The 20,424-nt window shown below is 39.7% G+C and overlaps 5 protein-coding genes across 5 annotated transcripts; 1 reads left to right on the forward strand and 4 right to left on the reverse strand.

Moving 5' to 3' along the window:
• Position 1: 1 nt before the first annotated feature.
• Positions 2-654, reverse strand: SJAG_02283 (60S ribosomal protein L20). The gene has a single exon (XM_002173457.2). It carries the CDS (start codon positions 589-591, stop codon positions 76-78), a length of 516 nt encoding a protein of 171 aa, XP_002173493.1. The 5' UTR covers positions 592-654; the 3' UTR covers positions 2-75.
• Positions 655-1,532: 878 nt separating this feature from the next.
• On the reverse strand, positions 1,533-2,311 carry SJAG_02284 (hypothetical protein; the record flags this gene model as incomplete). Its single annotated transcript, XM_002173458.2, has 3 exons — positions 1,533-1,558; positions 1,631-1,977; positions 2,031-2,311. 3 exons carry the CDS (start codon positions 2,309-2,311, stop codon positions 1,533-1,535), a joined length of 654 nt encoding a protein of 217 aa, XP_002173494.2.
• Positions 2,312-2,415: 104 nt separating this feature from the next.
• On the reverse strand, positions 2,416-3,931 carry SJAG_02285 (deoxyhypusine hydroxylase). The gene has a single exon (XM_002173459.2). It carries the CDS (start codon positions 3,613-3,615, stop codon positions 2,620-2,622), a length of 996 nt encoding a protein of 331 aa, XP_002173495.1. The 5' UTR covers positions 3,616-3,931; the 3' UTR covers positions 2,416-2,619.
• Positions 3,932-4,821: 890 nt separating this feature from the next.
• SJAG_02286 (dynein heavy chain Dhc1) lies at positions 4,822-17,986 on the forward strand. Its single transcript, XM_002173460.2, has one exon. It carries the CDS (start codon positions 4,956-4,958, stop codon positions 17,700-17,702), a length of 12,747 nt encoding a protein of 4,248 aa, XP_002173496.1. The 5' UTR covers positions 4,822-4,955; the 3' UTR covers positions 17,703-17,986.
• Positions 17,763-20,371, reverse strand: SJAG_02287 (ATP-dependent RNA helicase Hca4). Its single transcript, XM_002173461.2, has one exon. It carries the CDS (start codon positions 20,295-20,297, stop codon positions 17,994-17,996), a length of 2,304 nt encoding a protein of 767 aa, XP_002173497.1. The 5' UTR covers positions 20,298-20,371; the 3' UTR covers positions 17,763-17,993.
• Between the last annotated feature and the right edge of the window lie 53 nt (positions 20,372-20,424).

The following is a 20,424-nucleotide window of genomic DNA, read 5'->3' on the forward strand; positions in this document are numbered from 1 at the left end:
CTACACGAACCCGCAGTAAACAGAGATTCACCTCCAGACGTGATTTTATTACACGCATTGAGCATAACAAAGCGTCTAGTAGAAAGTGTTGGGACGTTGAGCAGCAAAGAGCTTGCTGCCGAAGTCGCGTCTGTGAGGAAGGGGGAACTTCAAGCCAGGCTCAAGAAGTTGCTTGACGTAGTTACGGCGAACGTCAGCCTTCTTCTCAACGGTGACAACCTTAAGGATACGGATGCTGCGGAAGCGAGCACGGTGACGAGCAGCCATATCGGCGTACATGGACTCGACGGCACCAACACGGGTGGTGTCGCGGTACTCCTTGTACATGTTGTGGGTACCGGAGCGAGAGTCGTAACGGATCCAGATACCGAAGACCTTGGGTTGCAAGGGACGGGCCTCCTTGATCTCGTTGACGGCAACAATTTCACCGGTGGCCTTCTTGACCTTGTTGATCATCTTCAAGAAGTACCAGTAACGAGACTTGGCAACAGAAGCGTTAGGTGCGAACAAACGCATGCGGAACAACTTGGGCACGGGCTCGTGCTCAGTAGGAATCTTGCGACCAACGACTTGATACTCCTTGAGTGCCATTTCTCCTCACTTGGTTAGGAAAGAGATGCGTTGGGAGGGAAGAAAGTTAGTTTCTCATTTGTGACTGTTTTTTGTTGTGGGGGCATGTGGTGGTGGTCGAAGGGTCTTGGTGGGCTAAGTGGGTAGGTGGGGTGCTGGGGGTGCTAAGCGGGGGCAGGTCTGTTAGAGAGGAGGTGTGAGTTGGTAGGCAGTGACTTGGGCCTAAATGAGGGTTAAGTTTAGAGGGTGTAGACTTGGTGTATGTTTGTTTACACTCTGGAATCTAGGGTTTTGGGTTAAGTCTTAGGGTTTAGGGTTAGTAGTAGTCTACCTTAGCATAATTTTAGTTGTAGTTGTAGTTGTAATTGTAGTCTCTCTTATCATAAGCAACTGTATGTAGCATTTTTGTATAGAATAAATTAGCGATTTAATTGCAGACTGAGTGGACGAGAATGAGTGGCCCAAGCGATTATTAATTAAGGTGCAGATACAGTTTACAGTTTAAAATGGTGTAATTATATAGACAAAAAGTAGCTAAGTTATAGTCTTAGGGTTTTAGTCTTCGTCGAAAAGAGTTGTTTCTAACACTAAGGTAAACTGGTTCATGTATGACCGTGAATCCCTTCGCTTAAATATCGAAACAATATATTATTTTAGAGATTATTCATGATTTACGAGTTACTCTTACCGCAATTCGTAACAACAATCCTAAGTATATTCATCTTTTGGTTGTACGAGTTTCATTCTAATTGTCGTACGTACTGATTCATAATAATAAATGTTACTACTTCATAGGAAGCCTGACACAACTTTAGTCATTTTCTCAATAGAATCTCGGCTTTATTTATTTTTTTATATTTTTTTATGATTAATTAATAATAAATAGCATCTGTTCTTATATAGATATCCCGAGTAGCTCTAAGTGACTAGCAGGATGCTTTTTACGTAAAACAAATACACGTTCAAATGAAGGGCTGCTTCCGTATTACTACACAATGCATAAGTCTAACTACTGTTTGTATAGCTGCACTCACATAACTATTCTCTTATCTAAACTTACCATTGGCCACGTTCATGGCTAGATGAAGGGCCTCATGATCAACAGCTTTCCCGTTGTTTTCTAACCAATATTTCACATAATCATATATAGACTGATCGTTCGAATTCTCCGTTTTCGAAGAAGTCTCTTGCGAACAAGGTCGTGCAATCTGTTTTGGATACCTTGCTATAGCAGATTTCCATAGGCCTTGAACGCTGTAGAAGAGTTCTTCTGGAGCTACTTCATTTAAGTCATCAAACACTTGAATGATTATATCCACATTTTCCTTGGGAATCAAGGCACCATCTCCATTGTACGAGCGCTCCAAGGCCTCTATGAAAGCCGAACGTATTCTTCGTTTTGTCCGACTACGAGTGACAGCCAGTTTACTGACAGCTTTTTTACAGCCATTATAACTAACCGAAAGGGATAGTCATGATGTATTATTTTAGGTAGACAGAGTGGATTCTCGTTGTACCAGCGAGCAAACGGCCGTAATAATTGCCGCGGAACACATCGTATTTTCATATTTTTTCGCGACGCAAGAGTTCGATAATTATTTATGATATATCGAACCTCTTCTTCATGGAAATCATAATTCGACAAATATCCAATAGTCAGTGGTTTTTTTCCAGCCGGAAGCTGATGCTGGGGCATGAACCTCAGCAAGGATTGACCATTGCGAATTACTTTACGAAACATAGAGCAAGGAAACTCACCTCGCCGTAAAGTCGTGAGCAGGTCATGAAAATGAAAGTTCCTCAAAAAAACAAAAAAAATAAAAAATTCAAATCAAATTAAACAACCACGCAAATCAATAACACCGAATACACATACATGGTTCACTACCCAAAGCTTCCACCATTTCACCAATCTTATTAAATGCTGAACCTTTTGTTCAGACGCGCAGTTGTATGTCTAGGGAGAAAAAAAGAAACCAAAAAAAAAGAACAGAGAACGGCTAACCTTAGGAAGAATAAAATCCCCGCCTCTTAAACAAAGTGATACGTTTACTCTTCATTCTCGAGTGGGACCTTTCCACCGGCCTTGGGAACGTAGGCATACTCCATCTCACCAGATTGCTCATACTTGATCATGTCCAGAGCAACAATGCAAGATTCGGCAACAACACGGACATCATCCTTGGCATACTTCTCCAAAACAGGAATGCACTCGGCAGTAGCGATACCACCCAAAGCCTCGGCAGCCTCGTGACGAACCATAGGAGCCTCAGACTTGTCCTCGAGAACCTTGACCAAAGAGGGAATAGCCTTGGGGGAGGTCAATTGGCCGAAAACAAAAGCGACCTCGTGCTTGAAAAGGGCAGAGGGATCTTGGAAACCATCGGTAAGAGCCTCAACGGCCTCCTCGGTACCAATGTTACGAAGACGGAACATGACACGGTAGCGATAAAAGAGAGGGAGCTTTTGGTCAATGAGCTCGGAACGAAGCTTCTTCACCTCAGCACTGACATCGGCAGCAGTGGCATCGGGCAAAGGAGGAGCAGGGTCAATAACGTCGTCATACTCACTGGTGGAAATGACCTCGTTCTTGCGCTCCAAACCATTCTTCCAGCAAATACGGTTGATGGCAAGGTCACAAGTCTCCTTGATGGGGACGAGAGGATCCTCCTTGTAGTACTTTTGCAAAACGGGAAGAGCTTCAGGGAAACCCAAAGCGCCCAAAGCCTCAGCGGCCTCGTGACGAACCATAACTTGTTGGTTAAGGTCGTTAAGAACCTTGGTAAGAGGCTCAACAGCGTACTTCTGACCGGATTGGCCAAGAACGTAAGCCATCTCGTGCTTCAAAAGCTCGGAATCATCGCCGAAAGCACTGTAGACGGCGTCGATGGCACGAGAGTCACCCTTCTTGCCCAAAGCGTTCAAGCTGAAAAGAGCACGGTAACGAAGACTGAGATGAGTCTTCTTGTCGGCGTTGACGAGAACTCTCTCGAGCTCGTCAATGACTTTTTGGTCAACTTTTTGATTGGCAGTCTCAGAAGACATGGTGTTGGTTCAGGAAAGGATGTGTTTTGAGGGGCGATGTAACCACGACTGTGGATGCAGAGGGATGTGCGAAAAAAACCACAAAAACCGATATCCGATTTCTGTTGAGTATTGAAAAAGAGGCAAAGTCAACAAAAACTTGATTTTGCGAAATGTGTATCTAGTATATGCGTATTCGACGAATGCAACGAGGAACTTAGCAAACTAGAGAGAAGATACGGAGAGTACAGGGAAGAGGAAATACCGCCCTTTTGAGTTAATTGGAAGGATGGCAATTTAGGCTCAAAGTCGATAAATAAGATGCGAACCGGTAACCTATGAAACTTTCCGCAATTGTTACAAGGAACCAATCGTCAACATTCACGGTCACAGAATAGTTCGATAGAAAACCAATCGAATGATGGTGAATTCGGAGTTAGCCTGTTAATTGTCGGCGTGCTCAATTTCAGAAAAAAAAAAAAAAGAAACGGTTAACAATTATTGAAGAAGCTCAATTCGTACAGCAAACGACGTGCATTAAGGCGATTCGCTGTAATAAAATTATTGATATGGATTCAGATCCAGTGCTTCTTGATAGACGCTAGTAAAATCACAACATAACAAGGCTGTTGAACATCAAAAAAAAAATCGGCCGTATTAGGATTGGCTGAGCGAATCCGGAATGTGGGAAAAAAAGGCGAATTTAGTATTCGTGAGTGCGAAAAACACGCATTTAAGCCAGGAGAATCACAAATCCCGAGGAGTGGAGACAACGGGTGAACTAAAAAAATATGTGAACGGCTCTTCCGGGGACTAGATCACGTCGCAATTCGCGCTTTTCTCCAATTTATCCGTCAGCCTTAGTGTGTTCGTGTCTACGCTCATGAGCCTTGTTATCACGGTTTAGAGAAAAGCACACTTTTCGTAGTCGGCATTACACAGATGACTGAAATATGTTTGTTCTAGAGCAATTGAATAGAACAAGAATCAATCAGTTTCACAACGAGTGCACTTCTTAACTTTTTTTTGAATACAAGTTCCATTAAAGCGTGTGGCTCTTTGTTGGAAGAAGAGGCGTCGTGTTGCTATTTAAATGGTTTCAACGCGTAACTATAACTTTGTTTAATTAAAACACGCTCCACGTACAAAATGCGGTGTCGCGTCTATGATAACCTTAATTGACGTGTACCGACACGACGTATCCAACGGCGACCAGCTCTACGGGCTCGTTCTTTGTGTGCATTTCTTTGTTTTCACAATGTTTTCTGTAAATTTTATGCAGCCATGTTCATTTACCAACTCATAACTACGATACAGGGTGTAGGTTTTTGTCTGCTAGATCTTTTGGTCTCTTTTAAATCATGAAGAGTGTCAGTGCTGCTTCGTTTGCCGTACCGACTCCAATTAGCAAGATGAATGAGATTTCTGTTGACCAAATGGACCTGCTACAGCGATTCTTTGAGTGCTCTGTCCTTCAGCCTTTGATAGACACCGCCCGTTTAACTGATTGCATTTCTTCTGTAGAACTCGAGCAGCTCATGAAACAATTTGAGGACTTTATTCACGACCCTTCCACGTCTGCTGCGTATCTTGTTCGGACAGATGACGCGTTAACTGAGTTGCAATTGGTTTCACGGTCTGATTTTAAGGATGATCTTGTTCAAAGCAATACAACATCAAACTATCGTTTACTGTGGGTCACAAAATTGGAGGACTCGTTGGAATTTATTGCGGCTGTAGCTGTAATTAAACGGTTCCCTACACCTGACCCTTCTTTATCATATAATGAGCAGCTCTTAGTTGTGAAATTACCCAAAACACCAAGCACACATGGAAACTCTGTCGATCCATCTGGGGGCTTAAACTTACTTCAAAAGTATGTCAGTTTGGTGCTTCATCCTATTTTTGAAACGATTACAAAGCACACTAATAGTTCCGAGCGCGATCGGGGCACGCAGACAAATGTCTATCTTACGAAGCAAAAGATTGCAGAATTAGAGGCATTGTTGGCTCGTTTGCAGGATGATTACAGCGTTCCAACTATACACTTCCTCGTTCATCCGAGAATTCACGAAGCGGTATGTTCGGCCAAGGCATCGAATACCCCTGTTACAATTGATTGTATCCCGGTAGAGCTTCTTGAAGATCCCAAATTTTTGAATGCCTTGCAAAGCACCGTAAACTCATGGATTAAATCGATACAGGGTGTTACAAATTTTCTTCTTGAGGAAGTCCAGGGAACAGCTGCCCAAGAAATCACTTTTTACAAATCATTAGCAACCTCGCTGCGGGACATCGAGGCTCAATTGCATAACGACGGGATAGTACTGACATTAGAGGTTTTAAAACACGCAAAACGGTTTCATGCGACAATATCGTTTTTAGCGGATACTGGTATTCAAAGTGCTTATGAGAAAGTCGTCGCTTATAACACCTTTCTTTCAGAGTTCCCATTAAGCGCTATGAGTATTGCCGGGACATTTTCATCTTTACAAGCTGCTATCGAGCAAGCTTCAAATCACGTCCGGAAGCGTTGGAAAAACTCTGGCTACCCGCTGAAGCGTACAATCACATTCATTAATTCAGCTACAGAATCTTTCATTATTTCCGTAATTAGAATCATGGAACCCAAGACTTTACTGTGTACTTCACTGGAAGAATTCCTTTTCCGATTGGAATCAGCGAAAAATGTCATCCACAAGTGGAATACTGAACTAAATGAATTCTTAGTACTAGCAAGAAGCGTGATACGGAAGAGAAAAGAGCCCTTCTCCGTAAAAAATCTCGACACAAACTTTAAATGGCTGCTCGATAAACTCGATACTGTGCGTGAATTTCGTCTTCACCATGAATCCTTTATCACTGCCCTTTACGATACATCGATAAATTCTCAATTTCTAGACGAAAGCGCTGTACTTTCACTTAAAAGCGCTTACGATTCTATCGTTCTTGATCGTTATTTTCAATCCTCAGATGCGAACAGCGAGACTTGGCATTCCCAGACGAGTGAGTACAGCCGTGTTGTTATAAAAATTGAAGATGTGATTATTTCTTGTTTGCGAAATTTACTCCTTAATGCAAAATCGACGGATGAATTGTACGACGTTTATATGAACTATAGAGTGTATCTAAACCGTACGCGAATTCAAAACGCTATGTTGGAACACCAATGTCGTCTAATCAACTGCATAAAGAATGATATACAACAACTGAAGAGCAAATATAGCTCGAATATTTCAAGAAAATCTGTTGATGCCATATGCCGTTTAAGAGGAATACCGCCGCACTCTGGTTCATTACTATGGGTTCGACAAATTCTTGCACAATTGGATATGCGTATGAAGCGCGCCAATGATGTGCTGGGTGATTCGTGGCTTATTTATGCTGAAGGAGCAAAGTTGAAAACCGAATGTGATTACTTCAGAGAAAAGTTGTGTTCACATCTCACAGCAGACAACGTGTTAGAAAACCTCCAATCTAACAAACTCAATTTGGATGGATGTCTAATAAGTATTGCCAAGAAGCATCATTCAAGTAGTTATTACTTGCTTACAGTCAGCATTAACATCGAACTTGCAAAATGTGTCTCTAATTCAAGCAAACATCAAACTTCGAGAAAAGAGGCCTCGTTACCAATACTCCAAAAAATCCAGCAAATCCAACACGTACTACCTTATGCCGTAGGCTTACAAGACTGTTTTCAAAGTTACTCAGCCATTGAAAGTATGGAACATTTCTCTGTGAATGGCTTGATTCTTATTTCTGATATTGAGGATGACATTCGAAACCTGCTTTTCCAAGGACTTCATGTTTCATGGATGAAATTTCTTGAACCTCAAGTCGATAAATCCATCGAATTGGAAGAACCATCTAGCGCATTTGGTTTTTATCATAAGCTCATCCAAAGAGTTCGTGTGTTTTCCCATAAGGCTACCAATCTATCAGTCCTTCTGACCGAAGTTGATAAGTATTTTTGTTTTTTGGATAAATACTCGGATATCGAATCATTAAGATCTACACTTTGGCAATTTCAAGAAACCCTTGAGAATTTTGATTACACAAGTTACACGAAAGTACAGCTATTCTTTGATCTTCTTAACACAAAGGTTTTGGAATTATTGTCTATGAAACTTGATACGCTTTTGTCTTTATGGACCGATAAACTATCACATTTTGTTGTTACTGACTCCTTTATTGATACGCTCATTAAACGATATTCACTCGCTTCCTTCAGTAACTTATTTCCTATACCCGTCAATCTTGAATTTGACGGGAAATCATTGCTATTTAATCCAACTCTATCGCAAGTCTATCGCCATGTTTTAGACTTCTTCAACGTTTTATTGAGACAATATTTTGAATTGCCAAAACTGAAAGTTCCTTCGAGTTCTTTAGAACAAAAGATCGGTGGAGACAGTACAACCGTTTTTAATGAGTTGTATCTACGAAGCTGCGATAATGTACTCTCATCTCTACGCGCGTTGGACGTTTACTTCAATAATTTGAAAATGATGAATTCTGAGTGGATCCAATTGATTCCATTGCTCAATCTTCCAGTGTCCAATACAAAGCAGCTAAATTCATATGATTTAGCGTTTTGGGTTTCTTATTTACAACAATGTTTATTTTACAAAAACCAATTGGTTGCGTTAAGTGAATCTCAAAGTTTTGGCTTTGTACGATTTAATTTGCGGTACGCTAAAACTTTTTCCCTTAATAGATTGTATGAGCTTGAAAACCTGGCACTTTCGAATGTTGCTGATACGTATGCCCTTGAAGTCCAAACTCTGTTACATGAATTCGATTTATGTCGAGATAGATTTGAAGGAATTCAAGTTGTGACTTTACCTACAAAAAATGCTGTAGAGTTCGTCACTGATCTCGGAACTATGATTTCAAAAAAGCAATCGTTTCAAGAAAAGGTTACACTAATTAAAAAGGCTGATTCACTGCTTGCTACTGCCCCTTTAGAAGTTTGTGTATCATCGGAGACCGTCTCTCAAAGGTTTGAAGATACTTTCCAACTCCTAGAGCAAAAGGCTACTGAGAGGGATGTGTCAATTGATGATTTGCGAGAAAGGGTGAAACAAGAATGTAATGTGTTATTTTCTGAAATATCTGCAGCAATTGCGGACTGGAACTCATATAAATTAAATATCAGCTACGAAGATCTTGGACTTACTGCAAAGTTACTTCAAAAACACCTTACTCTTATAGAGGAATTGAAGAACTCTTCAAATGAATATGCTCAAACAAGCACAATTTTTGGAGTCGAGTTTTCGCATTTGGCAACCTTAAAAAATACCTATGAAGATATTTTACATACGTATAATGTAGTATTATCTGTTCAGCAGGTTGATACTTCTATCCATAAACTAGAAGATATCTCATGGGATGATTTAGAAGTGAAGTCTGTCGCACGGGAACTTAAACGTTTAATTGCTACACTAGAGGATCTTCCTGTGGAAACTAGAGTGTGTCCTGCGTATGGAGTTGCAAAGGGTTTACTTAATCAATATTGGAATTTACTTCCAATGATAACAGAATTAAAGGCGGATTATTTTAAGCCAAGACATTGGGCAAGACTATTTTCCGAATTGTCTCAACAACAAGATAATAACTCAATTCGTGTCCATTCACTTAAAGATCTACTGTCTCTCGATCTTTTTAATCACTCGGATACGTTTGCACGGACGCTCTCATCAGCTAAAGGCGAACATGATGTTGATATTCATCTGCAAGACATAAAAGAATATTGGAACAATTGTACTTTCCATTTTAAAGTCTATCGAGATGATCAACGCATCTTAGTCTGTTGGGATACATTATTTGATAAAAGTCAAGAGCACTTGGGCATTCTAACGTCAATGAAGAATTCAGCATACTATCATGTTTTCTGTGATTCTGCTAAAGAAATAGAAACATGGTTATGCTCCATGAACACTCTTTTTACTTCATGCTTCGAGGTTCAAAAGTTATGGCTTGACCTCTCAGATGCTTTCTCTTGTAATTCTGACATCCAAGCGTTACTTCCGAGACAATGCTATCAGTTTTCGAATATTACAGTGGAGTTTAACACAATCATTGATCAGTTATGCTCCTGTCAATTTATAGCTTCCCTACAAAATCCACTTGCTCTTACACAGAAGCTGACTGTATTGCACCAGTCTTTAGTTACTCTGGAAAGGGCGCTAACAGAATATCTTGAAAGTATGAGGGAGGAGTTTCCCGCTTTTTACTTTTTGGGTGACCAAGATCTATTGCAAGTTCTTACAACGGGCGATCACTTAAATAGGTTGCGTCCTCATCTGAAAAAGATCATTCCGGGTATCGATGATATTATTGCGGATGATAATGCAATAAGCATACAAGGAATTTGCTCTGATAAAGGCGAACAAATTATTCTGGAACATCCCATTTCGCTCAAAGAATATTCTAATGTTGTGAAGTTGTTAGAGTCCCTAAAGCGAGCAATACGGGAAACTCTTCAACAATTATTTCGTTCTTCTCTAACTGAGCTAATGAACGCTTTTGTTGAAAACGATAGGTCTACTCGCATGCTCAACTGGTGTCTACATTATCCGCTTCAAGTGTTATTGCTGTCATTACGCTGTTTTTATACTGCTGAAATCGAGAAGTGCATTCAAATGCGAGATTACACTCAACTGAAGCGTGCAACACTAGATCATATTAATCAGATTACGAACACTATTGGAGACTTAAATGACTATCAGTTATATATTGCAAGTTCACTTCTCAATGAACTCATTCATTTTTCTCAGCTGATCAATAAGCTTGAGCGCAACGAGATTTGTTCCCTTGATAGCTTGTCTTGGTTGGAACAAATTCGTACTTACTTTTCTTCAACGAAGGATGAAATCAACATCAAAATAGCTACTTGCTGTTTTTCCTATACCTTCGAATACATCGGCACTCCTGATTTTCTGGTCCAAACTGAACTAACTGGTTATTGCTATTTAGCAATGAGTCATGCGTTAATCAAGGGATTTGGTGGCTCACCATGTGGACCGGCTGGTACTGGTAAAACAGAAACCATCAAAGCGCTTGGTTCTTATCTGGGACGCCAAGTTTTTGTATTCAACTGTGATGAATCATTTCATTTCGAAACTATGCAACGCATCTTGACAGGAATTTGCAAATTGGGAGCCTGGGTTTGTTTCGATGAGTTTAATCGTTTAGAGCAAGGTACTCTAAGCGCTGTTTCTCAGCTTGTTCAATCAATTCAATTAGCACTAAGAGAAATCAATGCTACTTCAAAAACAGGAACGAGCGTTCTTGGTAAAGTTGAGACTGGAACTGCACTTTTTATTACCATGAATCCAGGTTACATTGGTCGATCGGAACTTCCAGATAATTTGAAACGTTTATTCCGCTCTTTCCAGATGTATTCACCCGATAAAGCGATGATTACTGAAGTGACGCTTTTTTCACAAGGATTTAAGAATGCCTCTCACTTAGCGAAAAACATTGTTTCTTTATTCGACTGTTCGAAACAGCAGCTAACTTCATGTTCGCATTACGATTTTGGTCTCCGTACTATTAAAGCAGTACTTAAAGCGTCGGGTTTCTTTATGAGAGAACTAATAAAAAGCGCGTCAACTGAATTTACGGAAGGTCAAGTTTTATGGGAAGCTTGCCTTGATCTCGTTGGGCCAAAATTGATACGGTCTGATTTGACACTTTTTAAAAAGATTAAGGATGATATATTCGGTAGCGAAGTTATCGAACTTGCAATTGATGAACAGCTGAAGGAGCAAGCAAATGAAATAATATTGTCCGAGAATCTGTCTTCTAATGCCGGGTTTGTTGAAAAAATCATCCAGATCTACAAGGTCTCTCAAGTTAACCACGGAATTATGCTTATTGGTGAACCCGGAGTTGGTAAAAGCACTGCTGTTCGTATGCTTTTAAAAACTCTGCGTATGGTCACCGGAGTTGAGTATATAAGTTATATACTTGATGGAAATATTCTTAGTAAGGCCGCTCTAATTGGAAATTACGATAAAGCGACGAGAGAATGGAGTGATGGTGTGTTCACCAAGATACTTCGATCAATATTTTTAAATGAGAAGTCTGAGATGCAGAAGCAACATTGGATTATTTTCGATGGTGAAATATCTGCAGATTGGATTGAAGCATTTAATAGTGTCTTAGATGATAATAAGCTTCTAACGCTTCCGAATGGTGAACGTTTGCGCCTTACTCCGAACATACGTATTCTGTTTGAAATTGATAATCTTGAAAAAGTGACAAGGGCTACCATAACTCGGTGTGGTATGGTTTTCTTTGACTCCGATTTGATAAGGCTTCAAGATAAGTTGTCTTCCTTTCAAAATGACATGAATTATTTCTTTGAGAGGGAGGAGACGAAACGATGTGCAGCAATGTTTTTCAAAAAAACCAATCTCTCCTCCACTTTCAAACGTCATGTAAAAAATACTATTTCAGCCTTACTGTCTTCCTCTTCGGATCTTCAGGCTTGCTTTCATTATTCACTGTCCATTCCACACATTCTTCAATTCTCAATGAACCGAGCTGTTGATCTCTTTCTATCCTTGTTGCCGCACTGTGTCTTTGAACTAACTGAGCGTTTGTCAGCTAAACAATTGGACCTCTTAAGTTACTCAAGTATTGAGACCTATATTAGAAGGAATGCTATGATTTATCTTACGCTTGCTTGCGCTGGTGATAGTACTCAAAGCGTAAGAGTTGATTACTCAATTTACTTGATGAAGGTTTTCCATGAAGACGAAATTATGCTAGATGGACTTAGCCTTCTTGATTATCATGTTGATCCAAATACACAAAAACTATTAAAAAAACAAATTCCTAATGGCAAGCCTAAGGGGCTTTCTATCGGAACACTTGATACTGTTATACCAACTACTGAAACCATTCGAAATCAAGACTTAATCAAACTTTCGTTTTCCATTAACAGTCCTGTTTTACTATGTGGTCCTCCTGGCTCCGGAAAAACAATGCTATTTATTGATACGATTCAGCGACTTCCAAATTATGAATTGGTATGCTTAAATTTTTCTAGTTCAACTACTCCTACTTCTGTGTTAACTATGCTTGAACAACATTGTTCGTACAAACTTTTATCTAAAGGATTAACTCTTTCTCCAATTTCTTCGAGTAATCATTTGCTGTGTTTTTGTGATGAAGTTAATATTCAAAGCACTGAAAAGCGTTTAGAAGCTACAGCTGTGTTCTTCTTACGGCAGTTAATTGAACAACGGTTTTTCTGGCATCCACAAAGAAAGCAGTTAGTTTACATTGAAAACATACAATTTGCTGCTGCCTGTAATCCGTCTTCTGATTATGGGCGATTTACCCTATCACAAAGGGTATTAAGACATTTTCTTATTCTCATGATTGACTATCCAGAAAGAGAATCACTACTTCATATCTACAATCTTAAGCTTTGCTCTGCATTTCGGAATTTTCCTGAATTACTATCTGTTAGGTCCTCTTTGTGCGAAGGAATGGTGAACTTTTTTATAGAACTTAGGCATTGTTTCTTGATGAAACAGAACCCTTGCCTCGTTTTATCACCGAGAGACTTAACACGCTGGTTCCAGAGTATTGAAGAACTCATTTGTTGCCTTCCTGAAGTTCACACCAAATCTGTGATTCAATGCGTAATCTTTGAGGCAGAACGTTTATTTTGCAATCGACTTATTGATGATGAAGAGCGAAGAGAAGTCTTGAACCTTTTATGTTATCAGCTGCAACAAGCAATTCATAATGTTGATGAGGAAACATCGTTCACAACTGGGTTAATTCTTTCTTCCTGGTTAAGCGGGGAATTGCGAACGGTAACTATTGAGGAATTGAGAGATTTCTTAAACGGTAGGCTCAATACCTATTACGCTGAAGAAGGTGAATTCCCTTTTGTACTGTCTAAACGAACAATTCGGCATATAGTATATGCGAATCGTATCATACAACAAAAACGTGGACATATGTTACTCATGGGTGAATGCGGTACTGGAAGATCGGCTATACTAAAATTTGTATCTTGGATGAACAATTATAAGTTCTTTGAAATCCCATTTCGGTCATCATATAAAGATGATGACTTTGAGGCAGATTTGAGACAGATTATTCAAATAGTGGGGCTTCAAGGAGAGAAAGTCTGTTTCATGATTGATGACACTGTAACACCTAATTCCTTTTTTATTGAAAAAATGAATACGTTGTTAGCAAACTCTGAGTTTTCTGTCTTTTACGACAATGCTGAAGATTGGAACAAACTACTTACTGAAGCGAAAGTTAGTGCAAGTACAGAGAATATTGATCTAAAAACAGAACAAGAAATCTATACTTTTCTGAAAAATCGTGTTTCTGAGAATCTTCATGTGATGATAACTATGGAATACAATCCAAAGAACGCCACAAAGGCATTACTTGCATCACCTGCTTTATTTAACAGATGTGTTGTAAACTATTTCACACCATTGGATTACGAAGAAAAACGTTTGTTAGCAGTATCGGCTCTTGAATCCCTCATTGCAAAAACACCTTTACTTCCTTCTTTTGCTTCAGCTTTGCGTGAGAAAACACTAGCTTTAGCAAAAGCGTTTGTAGAAGTTAGTGAAGTGCCAACGAATTATACATCTCGATGCGCATTTTACTCTAACATACCTGCCAATTGGTATTCTGAGTTTTTGAGACACTTCTTTGTCCTAATTAAGAAAAGATATAGTCACTTGCTTCATAGTCATTCTCGCTTGGACACTGGCTTACTGAAACTTTGTGAAACGCATCAGGAAGTTGCTATTCTGAAAGAGTCTTTACGGAATAAGGAACAGGAACTGACAGCAAAAGACACCGAAGCTAATCAAAGTTTGCAACAGATGGCCGGGAAGAAGGAAATTGCCGAAGATAGCAGGAGAAAGGCTCTTGAATTTGAAAACGTACTTAAGATACGTTCGAAAGAAATTGAAGCGAGAAAACAACAAGCGATGCATAGACTCGCTGATGTCAAGCCTAAATTGTTGAAAGCCAAGGAATCGGTCAGTTGCATATCAAAACAACAGTTGATAGAATTGCGATCGATGGGACATCCTCCGGATACGGTGAAACTTGCTATGGAATCCGTTTGTTTTCTTTTAGGCTACAAATTTAAAACATGGCGAGACGTTCAATCACTACTTCGCAAAGACGATTTAATTCCCAACATATTAAACTACAAACTGGAGAAAGAGTTACCGCGTGGATTTTTTGAAGTTCTAAACACAAAATACTTCAATAATCCTAACTACAGTTATGAAAATGCCAATAGGGCCAGTAGGGCATGTGGTCCCTTGGTCCTTTGGGTACAGTCCCAAGTATCTTATGCTCAGGTTGTTAATGACATTAAGCCTCTTGAACAGGAAATCGACCTACTTACCAAACAAAACGCTGAAGCAGAAGAAACGATGAAAGCGACACAAAGTGATATATCAAATCTACAAGAAGAGATTGAAATTTATCGAGCCAACTATGCAAAATTATTGCAAGAAATTGAACAGCTAAAGACAGAGATGGTTAATGTGAACAGAAAAATTGAAAAAAGTGAAAAGCTTCTTGCAGCTTTAAACAACGAAAAACAAAGATGGGAAGTCTCTGTTTCAGGTTTCGAGAAAGAACTTGAGTTTCTAATCGGCGATACACTCTTATTGGCCTTCTATATTGATTTTTGTGGCTACGCAGACCTTGCTATCCGTCATCTATTCATTAAAGATTGCTTGCAATGTCTTGATTCGTGTGATATTTCCTACAATAAACACCTGCCGTTCTCTGAGTTATTAGTTCAAGTAACATCCGGTGACTACAATTCAACAGATGCTCAAAAGTTAGAGAATATGGCGGTGTTGGAGAACAGCCTACGACGACCGTTCATTATTGATCCCACTGCTCGGGTTATCCCTCTATTACAAAATCTTCATGCAAAGCAACATCCTGTTGTTACTAGCTTTTTGAGTGCAGCCTTTGTTAAGCAATTTGAAGCAGCGCTCCAATTCCGCACTCCTTTAATTGTTAAGGACGCGGATTCTTGGGATCCGATCGTAAATTCTGTACTTGCTAAAGCTTCAGACGATTCTTCTAGTAAAGTGACTGTCTGCTTCAATAAAAGAACTTACGAAATAAATGTTCCCCTACAGGTTTACTTTGTCACACAGAAAACGGATTGTTTCATTAACTCCCGGACAAAAAGCCTCGTTTGCTTCGTTAACTACAGCTTGACTCCAAATAACTTAGAACTGTCAGCAATCGATAAGGTACTTAAGCTTGAGAATATTGATATTGGACAAAAACTGCAACAAAACTTTGGACTGAAAACTCAGTACACCGAAAAGTTGAAGACTTTGGAAGACACTTTACTCGAGTCCATTAGCAAATTACAGGGAACGATCCTTGAAAATGACTCGGTTATTTCCACATTGCAGCAAGTAAAAGAGGATGCAGAAAAGGTGGAGACGCTACTTGCTGCGAATCAGAAGGCCACTGAGCTTATTAATTTAAAAATGTCAGAATACGCAGAGATTGCTCAAGCATGTCGACAAGTATACCAACTGTTAAGCGCGTTGAGTTGTCTTTCTCCCGCGTATCAATTTTCCTTAGATTTTGTTGACAAGGTGTTTTCGAAGTCATTATCACTCGTTCATTTAGAGTTTCTTCAGCAAGGCCAATCTATTCTTGAACTTGTTTTGGAGGAATTTTTCAAAAATATTCTGGAATCGGTCTTGCCTAGTCTTTTTATGAAAGACAAGGATATATTTGCCTTATTTTTGATTCAATTAAAGTATCCGCAATATAAGAACGCTTTGCTTTGCCTCGGATTCAAAGGTGAGCCAGAGGATATGTTGGCACATATACGCGAGTCTGGAATAATACCTAACGATATTGTCAATAAGCTTGTAGCATCAACCACAATTGACGAAAAAAGCATATCACAATTGTACTGTGATATACCAAAGGAAAAGACTGCTAAACAAGAATTTCTATTACAAAAACTTATTCTATATCGAACGTTTGTTAGGGAAAGGTTTTTGGAGCAGCTTCAGATTTTCTTAAGTACTGTATTTGGAGATTCATACAATTTGTCCAATCGAACTGATCTTCTTCAATCGCTTAAAGAAGAGTCTTCCCCAGACATTCCTTTACTGTTGGCTTCTGTTCCAGGGCATGATGCTAGTTCATATGCAGAAGAATGCATACAGGCGCTGCAAGTTCAGTTTCACAGTATCTCATTGGGTTCATCAGAAAGTGAAACTGAAGCAATGAATGCAATCTCTGATGCATCAAAGAGAGGTGGAATGGTTCTTCTTAAGAATGTACACTTGTCAATAAATATCCTAAACCAACTCCTCCCTTATGTTTCTTCTTTGAAAAAGTCGAAATCGTTTCGGCTTATACTAACTTTGGAGCTATCATCCAGTCCGCCAACTGATTTGTTTTATCAGTCCCGTTTTCTTATATACGATGGCGCTTCTAATTTGAAACAGCTTTTTCTATCTTCATTTATACGAGCACATGAATTTCACACTTCGAGCTTTTCTGCTCTTGAAGAAAGGGTGTGTTTTCTTGTTTGCTGGATTTACGCAGTGTTCCTTCGCCGACTTGATTATGGTTCGTTGGGTTGGTCAAAGCCTTACGACTTCAATGAAGTTGATCTGTCTTTGTCAATTAAGCTAGTTGAAGAATGGGCTTTAAGCTCAAAAAAACGTGTGAATTCTCCAAACGTATTGGTTCCATGGGATGCGTTTCAATTACTTTTGTCTCGAGTCATATATGGAGGAAAGGTGTCTGATGAAAATGACACAAGAGTTTTAAACACTATCATCGCCAAACTTCTACGTGAAGAGTCCCTTTCTCCAGCATGCAACTTGTCCTTAAGTGACTCGTCAAACTTGGTGTTACCTGTACTTAATTCCTTTGAAGATTATACCCGGTTTGCTGAAACAATGCCTCAGTCTGAAAATTCAGAATGGTTTGGACTCGTGAAAGATGCTAAATCGAGGAAGACAACTTCTGAAACAAAAGAATTTCTTGAAACTTTCTCAAATTTGCAAGCGAAACTTTCTGAACTGTCTTAAATACGTGATTTTGCTAAATACACTTTCTTAAAAAAGAGAATCACGATACTAATGTTTATGATTTACTAGTGATTTTTATGTTCTTATAGAGTAAAAAATATACGTATTTATGATAATTACAATGTTTTGACTTTTTGAATGGAATACTTGTATAATTAAATATGATAGCCTCTATAAACCCTAATCCAAAACACTGTTTATTTCCTATGAAATGCACAAAATGGTATTCCGCCATAGGTTTCAATCCCAAAATGATGAGTTATTTTTTTGCTGCGAAGGAGGCGAAGAATTTCAAGCACCTTCAAGCAATCTTAGAGCCAACGCTTCTTGGTCCTCTAAAGTCGTAGGCATTTCGGTCTCAACAATATTTCTGTCAACTTCAGGCTCGTCAACTTGGAACCATTTCTTTTGTTTCTTGACCGGTACTGCTTCCTCTTCAGCACCTTCCGATTCATAGGCAGCAGAATCGTTTCCACTACCGAGATCATCTTTGTCAATATCGTCAGCAAAGCCATTTGCTGCACGCTCTTTTTCTTTGCGAATCCGCTTCTTTTCACGTCGCTTCTCCCGAACTGTCTCCTTGTCTTGAAGATCTGCTTGTGTCAGAGCTTCCCGTTCCTTTTGCAAATGTGAAGTAATTTGTTCAGCGACAGCACCATCCTTCAGGAAAGTGTCCTCGTTATTGACAGCGTAGAAAGGAACTGCGTTACCTTCCTCATCAAAAACAAGCTTCTCCGGATTTGGTCTATATTTAAGGAGTGTCTTTTTGTGAGTTGCAACCTTCTCCTTTCGTTTAGAATCGATTAAGAAAGGTTTTTCTTTCTTTTCATCATCTAAATCATGACTCACTCGTTTAAGACGCATGAAGTCCTCATCCGAGTCACTGTCAGAAGCAACAGCACCGCTGAATGAACGTTCAAGTAATTTTTCACGGTGCTCAGCCAAAATGCCTTGATTTTTACGTTCAAACATTCGGTCAACTTTACTGCGAATAGTTCTCTTCGAGGAGTTGACTTCATCTTCCTCCGACGATTCAGATGCATCACTAGCCTCTTCCTCATCGTCGGAAGCGGATTCTTCTTCGTCACTAGCTTCCAGTGCCGTTTTACCTTCTTTTTTCTTAATTGAAGCATTGGATTTGCGATTTTCAAGAAACTTGATTCTCGGAGTGCCGGGAAGACCCAAAGCGTCCGCAAATTCAGCTGTGGGAAGCTCGTCCACTTTAAAAACCTCCTTGTCCTTTAACAGGAAAACAGAACGCACATATGAAATAAAAGCTTTCTGTCCGAGGTATTTTAGATCAGGATCTTTGAAACATAGTGCTTGAAGGTTGTTTCGGATACTAGTTTTTTTACCTTCCTTAATGTTAATGCGCTCAATTGGGACCTTCTTCGAGTCCAAACGTTTTAAAAATGCTTCCTCGGAAGGAAGGAGCATGAGCAACGCATTACCGCCGCGCTCAAAACGAGCAGTACGACCAACACGATGAATGTAAGTTTGTACATCCTCAGGAGCATCAACCTGTACTACCCAATCGACTGCCGGGAAATCAAGACCACGGGCAACGATATCTGTGCAAAGAAGGACGGCGTTCTTTGTGGAAGTAAACTTGGCTGCAATTTCTGTACGAGATGCCTGCTTTTGTTTACCGTGTAAATGCATCAGTGGCACACCGGGCCGTAATCTTTTGAAGCACTCAAAAGCAAATCTAACCTGTTTGCAGGATGAGAAGAAAACGATAATTTTCAACTTCAAATGAGTTTTAATGAATCCAAATAATATATCCAGTTTCTCTGGGAGCGGTGCAACAAGATAAAACTGGTTTAAATTGTCAGGAGTGACATGATCAGCGTGTTCATGTACTGAAATGTAATCGGGATCATGTAAAGACAAGCGAGCCAAATCGCTCACCGAAGTTTGTGTGGCAGAGAAGAGCATTGTTTGCCTTTTCTTGGGTAACGATGTGATAATGGCATCCAGCGTTTTACGAAAACCCATATCCAAAATACGGTCTGCCTCATCCAAAACCAGCATCTGCAAAGACGAGGTATCGAAATTGATAGCTTGATCCATGTGCTGTAAAAGTCGACCAGGTGTGCAAACAAGAATGTTCATACGTGAAAGGCGATCTCGTTCCTGTTTATAATCATTTCCACCGATAATTAGACCAGCTGAAAACGAATGAAGACGACCAATTTTGACCAAAGTTTCAAATGTTTGCATGGCAAGTTCACGCGTAGGAGAAATAATAAGAGCTCCCAAACCGTCATAAGGTGTCCACTTTCTGCGATACAGGTTTTCAATGACGGGAATTAAGAATGCAAGCGTCTTACCGCTACCAGTTTTAGCAGCACCGAGGATATCGCGTCCTTTTAGAGCGACATAGATCGCTTTCTTTTGGATATCTGTACATTTTACAAAGTGAGCGTTCTTCAATGCACTTTTTGTAGGTTGTGAAAGTGGTAAATCCTCAAAATGATCAACAACTTCAGAAAAAGAAGAAACACGCTCCTCAAGGTCCTGGAGCTCCTGTTCTTGCTCCTGACGTTTCTTAGAACGTGATTCCTTGCTTCTATTACGGCTCCCTCTTGCCATTGAGCCAGAATTCAGCGTAAATACTCAAAAAAAGCAGAATTTGCGTAGTAGGGGAACTGCAGGATTGATTTGGCGAGTGTAAATACAGATTTGGTGGAGCAACTTTTGATTTTGCGAGTTTTAGTGA

Source organism: Schizosaccharomyces japonicus (genome assembly GCF_000149845.2).
Source record: "Schizosaccharomyces japonicus yFS275 unplaced genomic scaffold supercont5.1, whole genome shotgun sequence".
NCBI classification, from domain to species: domain Eukaryota; kingdom Fungi; phylum Ascomycota; class Schizosaccharomycetes; order Schizosaccharomycetales; family Schizosaccharomycetaceae; genus Schizosaccharomyces; species Schizosaccharomyces japonicus.

Excerpts from the sequence above, each read along its gene's own strand:
- SJAG_02283 (XM_002173457.2), bottom strand. The coding sequence starts at position 591 with ATGGCACTCAAGGAGTATCAAGTCGTTGGTCGCAAGATTCCTACTGAG.
- SJAG_02285 (XM_002173459.2), bottom strand. The coding sequence starts at position 3,615 with ATGTCTTCTGAGACTGCCAATCAAAAAGTTGACCAAAAAGTCATTGAC.
- SJAG_02286 (XM_002173460.2), top strand. The coding sequence starts at position 4,956 with ATGAAGAGTGTCAGTGCTGCTTCGTTTGCCGTACCGACTCCAATTAGC.
- SJAG_02287 (XM_002173461.2), bottom strand. The coding sequence starts at position 20,297 with ATGGCAAGAGGGAGCCGTAATAGAAGCAAGGAATCACGTTCTAAGAAA.